This window comes from Rutilus rutilus, assembly GCF_951802725.1.
Source record: "Rutilus rutilus genome assembly, chromosome: 8".
Lineage (NCBI taxonomy): Eukaryota > Metazoa > Chordata > Actinopteri > Cypriniformes > Leuciscidae > Rutilus > Rutilus rutilus.
This window is the reverse complement of record NC_140222.1, coordinates 42,451,824-42,459,251: the sequence shown is the minus strand read 5'-3', so window position 1 is coordinate 42,459,251 and position 7,428 is coordinate 42,451,824. Positions and strand designations below refer to the sequence as shown.

The 7,428-nt window shown below is 38.1% G+C and overlaps 1 protein-coding gene across 1 annotated transcript; it reads left to right on the top strand.

Moving 5' to 3' along the window:
• The first annotated feature begins 725 nt into the window (after positions 1-725).
• LOC311295267 (uncharacterized protein) lies at positions 726-7,127 on the top strand. The gene is made up of 2 exons (XM_084416552.1): positions 726-813; positions 6,039-7,127. Exons 1-2 carry the CDS (start codon positions 784-786, stop codon positions 6,858-6,860), a joined length of 852 nt encoding a protein of 283 aa, XP_084272678.1. The 5' UTR covers positions 726-783; the 3' UTR covers positions 6,861-7,127.
• The last annotated feature ends 301 nt before the right edge of the window (positions 7,128-7,428 follow it).

Genomic DNA, 7,428 nt, shown 5'->3' with positions numbered 1-7,428 from the left:
GAGCACATATGGCACAAGGAAATACATGACAAGCCATGTGCTCACAACAAACCAGACTATACACAAACACATGACAAACCGAGAATGCTAGTGTTCTGTCACCAACCCAAGATGTAACCCAAACAGAAGTGACAGAACTCTGACATGTATATCATTCCACAGAGAAGAGCTACGTGAACAGCTATAGAATAAATGGTCTAACGTTTCTGTTTTTTTAGTCTATGGTCGAAATAATCTTGTTACAAAAGATTTGGATCAAATTAATATATCTTTCTCCAGTAGTGTTTCAATAAATGGTCTATCTTTTCTAGACAGGAAAGTCAACAAACCTTTTATGTGCAAAATCTATCCCTGCCTCCAGGTACAAATGGTCCCCCATATATTAACTGGAATAGAGCATGGAGTAACCCACATACATTTTTAATTACAAAGAAAGTAAAAGAAATTTCATTTAAAATTCTTCACCATTATTACCCCTGTAATAAGATGGTCAAACTAGACAAGACATGTATTTTTGGACACTGCAACAAACGGAATATCATGCTCTAGGAATTCAGTTTTAATAAGGACAGGACATAGCCTAACAATTATTGGATGTAGTTTGTTTATTGTACTGCTTCCGTCTATTCATTTTTTTTTTTAAGTTTTAACTCCAGTCCATATAGTGATTTCAAAGATATCCAGGGCAAAACCCATCGCACTTTCAGTTGGAGCCTATATTAGGACGGAGCAGCGGACCTGATCGAGACATGGCCGAAAACCGAAGTTTAACCTACCGTGGAGATGATGATGAAGAAGAAGAAGAAGAATATGGTAAGTGCTTTTTAATAGTTGGTCTTAAGTGTTATTTGTTAATGTATGTATTTTATATTTGGGTGAGCGGGCACTAACACGGGGCAAGTTGTAACACAAACTTTCCACACATGCCAGCATGACGAAACTAACTTCAGTGTATTTACTAGTTGTCATATCAACACTATATATAGAAACAATTGTGCCAAAATGAAAAAAATCTTTGGAAGATATCACTGAACATTTATTTTTTAACCATATAGCAAAAGTAAATTTCTTACTTAAGATCATTTTTCATAAAATTGCACAAATCTGCTATTATTATAATCTTATATCTGTAATTTAACAGCTGAGATAGTTCTTTAATGCTGATATTGTTGTGCAGGTGGGGCATGTTGTCACATGCGTTACAATGAGCCCCTATTAGAACTATGCTATTCTATTCTATTCTATACCTTTATGAATTCTATTGAGAAACCATGAGAAAAAGGTGAATAAAGACTGAGAGTCAATGTTCATGTTTTGAACTATGCTGTATAGCTGTTTTGCGGTGTGTTTTTTGTCAAACTAAAAAATGACTTTATTTTTAATTATTAAAAAATGCCATTATTTTATATGAAAAGTTTAATAATTGTATTTAATTGACCAAATATTTGAGTTTATCTTGTATTTTTTTTATCATAAGATAACATTATAATCTGTCATATGGTCCTGTTACAGTGTGCACCATATGGGGCATGTTGTCACATATTACTTTCATTCTTTCGGGGAAATCAAGAAAGAATTATACACTGTATAATGAAACAAAACAAACATAATTGTACTAGACATGTGTGAAATTAATGTGGAAATTAATGTTAACCCCAAGTGAATTTACCCAAACTGAGAAAGTCAAAAAGTGTTAGGTTGTGCCCCGCTCTCCCAACTACTTCTAAAATGTTTCATTTTCTAACGATGGTCTATGTGTACATATTATGTGTCTGAATATTCCCAAATACTATGACAATTATAGAAGTTCTTTGTTGTCACATTTAAAATAAATAAATAAATATAAAATAGATTATGTAAAATATAATAGGCTATTACTAACATATTATGAAGATGCAGAAGATTACTTCCTTTCTTTTGAACAATTAGTGCTGTTGTGTGAAGGTGTAAGTAACGCAGTTTAGATGTTACGGGAAGAAGGAGGCGGGAACCGGCGAACATTTTAACATATTCAATAAATAAATAAATATACAAATACACAAATGAAAGTATAAGCCAGCAGCCCCTCGTGGACGACTGCTGGCAACACAAAACAGAAACAAAACATCAAATAAAACGCAGGCCTGGGGCCCGTTCTTCGTACGTCGCTAACTCATTTAGCTGGATTTGATTGTTGGCGATTTGGCATGATCTTGGATTGTTTGGTTCTTCGAAGCTCATCCTGGACTTGCTGTCATAGCAACAGGTCCGTAAGCTTAAACCTGCTCGTGAGCAGCTTATTTCATGTAAACAGGATTAGATCGCAGCTTTATAAGCGGAGCTGATGCGGGAAGTCCAGCGCAGCGCGATAGTGCACTTTCTGAGATATATATTTTTTCTCGTGACTCGTGAGATTGTCGTTTACATTATTAATTTGTTGGAAACAGACATTTATTTTCGACTTGTCGGAGTCGGGCTTTAACTAGGCTACAGCACAAACTGTTTGCATTGCCCTAAGATTATTTGCGAGTGGCTCTTTCCTTTACACTATTGGAGATGCGGAGAACTTGATGGAAAGTGCTGTCTGTCGTGTCATTCGGAGTTTACCTGGCGCTTTTAGGTTTAAAAAACAGTTTTAGGTTTTTTTGTGGCATTTCCAAGCCACTTAAGACCCAATGTTGTAAAGCAGTTTTTTTTTAGGCTATCATATTTTTTTATGAAGATCATGCAATCATGACCATGCCGATTACATATGTCACTTAGGCTTCACTAAAATAATTTTTGCTGCATTAAATTTAGGCCGTATAGTCATTTCACCTGCATGTTAAATCTTGAGTAATGATGAATTGCTTTGACTTGTGAAAGGGAAAACTGATAAACTTGTAAAAATATTTTGCCATGAGTTATTGATCACATTTTTCCCGAGTGTAGTTCATTGTAATGACATTGTGTTTTCCTCTTTTGTGCACTTTTACACAATACACCAACACTTGTATCTGTTCCCAAGAAAGTGGTGCTGAAATATGTGCAGTAAGTGGACATTTTCTAACTTTCCAAAGGAAAGAAAGGATAAGACTTTGTAATGTCCATTTGTTTCCATTGCACTGGACAGTGAATAAACCCTCTCAGATAACTGTCATAATAGGAACTAGCCTACCTGCAAGTGCATAAATAACTTTACTTAATATATACTTGTATGCTTTATGGCTGCAATATAAGTTGCAGGATTCCACATCTACAGAAAGGCCTACAGAAGAGGCACAGACAGAGTTGAAAAGTATGTGTCATAGGCCTACAGGTGGGCAGTGTAGAGACAACTTTTCCTTGTTATTTGTTGCATGAGGCATGTGTCTAATATCTGTTGTTGCAGGCACTTGACCACTGGCTTTTCTTTACAAAGAACAATTGAAATAAAACTCAAGGAACTAAGCATATTTGTCTTTTATTAAACATTTAATGAAAATGTTTTTTTTTTTTTTTTTTTGCAATGTTGTGTAATATGGCACATGCAATAATGTCACAGGCCCTGTCAGGTGTGCAACCCTCAGACTTTTCAGACACTGAAATCTTCCCTTTAGTTAGCCAAAGTTAATTTCATTGTGTGCCCTTGTCCTGGAGCTGCATTGTAACTGGTTTGGGTCAGGGAATGGGGTCATAAAACACCTGTCTGCAGGAACATGTCATAATCAGCTATGAACAAATGCAGTTCTGTTAGGATCAGCATAAGTGTGTGTAATACAGTGAGCTTGATATTTAATTGTGGAACTTTTCTTACCACTTTCAAATAATGTGCATAAATGTGAATCTCTGAAAATTCTTAAGTCATGCACAGATCCTGGCCATTTTGCTTTCACATTTGTGATATGGAAGATTTTAGTCAACTGCCTTTTTTTAATTTGATATAATATTACTAATCTGGAATATTAAGAATCACAATAGTAACTGGGCTGCACATTTACATTGTGAACCCCCTTTCTGTTCACATAATCCCCTTCATTGAGGCCTTGATGGCAGTCTATCTAGCAGTCTAGTATGGCTTCACGTTAGTGAAGCCATACTGTAATCGGCATGGTCATGATTGCATGATCTTCATAAAAAAATTGTGATAGCCAAAAAAAAAAAAAAAACTGCTTTACAACATTGGGTCTTAAGTGGCTTGGAAATGCCACAAAAAAACCTAAAACTGTTTTTTAAACCTAAAAGCGCCAGGTAAACTCCGAATGACACGACAGACAGCACTTTCCATCAAGTTCTCCGCATCTCCAATAGTGTAAAGGAAAAAGCCACTCGCAAATAATCTTAGGGCAATGCAAACAGTTTGTGCTGTAGTTAAAGCCCGACTCCGACAAGTCGAAAATAAATGTCCGTTTCCAACAAATTAATAATGTAAACGACAATCTCACGAGTCACGAGAAAAAATATATATCTCAGAAAGTGCACTATCGCGCTGCGCTGGACTTCCCGTATCAGCTCCGCTTATAAAGCTGCGATCTAATCCTGTTTACATGAAATAAGCCTGCTCACGAGCAGGTTTAAGCTTACGGACCTGTTGCTATGACAGCAAGTCCAGGATGAGCGTCGAAGAACCAAACAATCCAAGATCATGCCAAATTGCCAACAATCAAATCCAGCTAAATGAGTTAGCGACGTACGAAGAACGGGCCCCAGTTCCTCTCTCGCTCTTCACTGTCGTCGCTCCTCCTTTATGCTTCCGCTCCTCTGTGAGAGATACGAGACCGGTGCGTCTCGCAGGTGTCGCTCATCAGAGTAATCACGCCACTGGCCTCATGCCGCTCTCTCACGGCCCTCGGCCTCGTCCTGCTTGCCACAGAAGGATTGTAGGCAAACCGAATCTCAGACTAAATCACACCAAATACAGAACTTACAGCTTGCAGGTGTAAAACCAACTTGTCACATTTAAAATGTTCTAATATTCAGTATGAAATAGCATAAATTCATATAAACATGTTGTTGTTTTTCAACATTTCTGTATCTATTTGCACTGCACTAACGCTCATCTGTTTTATTTGCAGATGAAGAATGTGGTATTCTTTATAGAAAAAATAATTTGACTATTTCAAGTGACATAAACAAGAAATTATTAAAAAAGGAAACCTGGGAAGTCAAAAAGGTTACTACAAAAAAAACAAAAGTAAAACTTGCATATGAAGGAGAGAGGAAGCTTAGATTCTAGAGTCTCTTTATTAAACTCTAACCCTCATTGATCCCACTCCCCTCATATACTGATTGACTCTCCTCTCCCTCCTCACACCTGCCTCCATTTTGTTATTTGCAATACTATAATGTTCATTTGCACTGCTGACTGTTATTACAGTAACAACTGTTTACATATGCATCTTGCACTACTACCTTGACTGGAATATGCTCAATTTGCACTGCCGACTGTTTATTTACAGTACCGACTGTTTATATATACATTGCAATATCGTACCTTAACTGTAATATGCAATTACTTTCCACTGCACTTTCACTCGGATAGCTTCTGTCCAAACTTTATTTGCACTACTTTAAATCCATTGTTATACTGCTCATTAGCCTAACTTATACATATATCTATTTGTTAAATTCTGTTTATAGTAATAGCCATCTGTATATTATGCTCACATTCTGTTTATAGTAACAGCCATCTGTATATATATTCATAGTACATATCTATCTGTAAAATTCTGTTTATAGTAACAGCCATCTGTATATTATATTCAGTACATATCTATCTGTAAACATTCTGTTTATAGTAATAGCCATCTGTATATTATTATATTCAGTACATATCTAGCTGTAAACTCTGTTCACAGTAATAGTTATCTGTATATTATATTCATAGGACAATCTATCTGTAAATTTTTGTTTATAATAGTATTCAACTCTATATTTATTCAGTACATATCCATGTTCTGCACTTATGAACCACTGTATATCCTGCACTTGCTGCTATTGCACTTCTGGTTAGACCTAAACTGCATTTCGTTGCCTTGTACCTGTACTTGTGTAATGACAATAAAGTTGAATCTAATCTAATCTAATCTAATTCTGTGCAGCAGCAAGAGTTGGACGAGCTCGAGTTGGACGCAGTGGATTCGAGGCCGAAGTCAGAGATCTCAGCGCCTTGGTTAGAGCTGATTCCAACGCCTTCTGTGCAGCAGCAAGAGTTGGACGAGCTCGAGTTGGACGCAGTGGATTCGAGGCCGAAGTCAGAGATCTCAGCGCCTTGGTTAGAGCTGATTCCAACGCCTTCTGTGCAGCAGCAAGAGTTGGACGAGCTCGAGTTGGACGCAGTGGATTCGAGGCCGAAGTCAGAGATCTCAGCGCCTTGGTTAGAGCTGATTCCAACGCCTTCTGTGCAGCAGCAAGAGTTGGACGAGCTCGAGTTCGACGCAGTGGATTCGAGGCCGAAGTCAGAGATCTCAGCGCCTCGGTTGAAGCTGATTCCAACGCCTTCTGTGCAGCAGCAAGAGTTGGACGAGCTCGAGTTGGACGCAGTGGATTCGAGGCCGAAGTCAGAGATCTCAGCGCCTTGGTTAGAGCTGATTCCAACGCCTTCTGTGCAGCAGCAAGAGTTGGACGAGCTCGAGTTGGATGTAGTGGATTCGAGGCCGAAGTCAGAGGTCCCAGCGCCTTGGTTAGAGCTGATTCCAACGCCTTCTGTGCAGAAGCAGGATATGGACAAGCTCGAGCTCGATGCAGTGGATTGGAGGTCGAAGCCAGAGGTCCCAACGCCTCGGTTAGAGCTGATTCCAACGCCTTCTGTGCAGAAGCAGGATATGGACAAGCTCGAGCTCGATGCAGTGGATTGGAGGTCGAAGCCAGAGGTCCCAACGCCTTGGCTGGAGCTGAAATCAGTGAGGATGGAGTCAGAGTAATGGCTCGGGCAGAATTAGCCAGCGCATCGGCTAAAGCCGGTCCAGTTGTTGCGAAACTGGGACTTGGAGTCGATACGGGAGCATCTGTTGGTGAGAATGGGGTGGAGGTCAAATTCCTGGGAACCGGAATCTCAATTGGTCGAAAAACCAGTGTATCTGTTGCGGGTTCAGAAGTGTCTTGTGCAGTCATGTAGATATAAATTAACTTTTAATATTTTGAACATTTGCATGCACAATTTAATACAGAACCACAAAAACAGAAACCTGAAAAAAAAAAAAAAAAAAAAAAAAGCAGAATTAGTGTTGATGAGCTATAAATCCACAGTATTAAACTTTAACAATATGGAAACATAAAAAATTTTTTTTAATAATCCTACAACTGTTTTTGCTTTTGTTTTCATTTCAGAATAAATGTTTGTATGTGGTTATGAAGGTATGATATTGCTTTTCTCTGTACTGTCATTTCCATGTGTAGAACTGTTATAATGTTCACAGAACTTTCTAGAGACATCAATGTTTCCATTTATGCAAAACTGAAAAATAACAACTTTTGAAGCGTTCTTTTGTG

Bases quoted from the DNA above. Each gene is read 5' to 3' on its own strand.
- LOC311295267 (XM_084416552.1), top strand. From the start codon at position 784: ATGATGATGAAGAAGAAGAAGAAGAATATG. The intron at 814-6,038 runs GTAAGTGCTTTT...AATTCTGTGCAG, and splicing joins AGAAGAAGAAGAAGAATATG to CAGCAAGAGTTGGACGAGCT.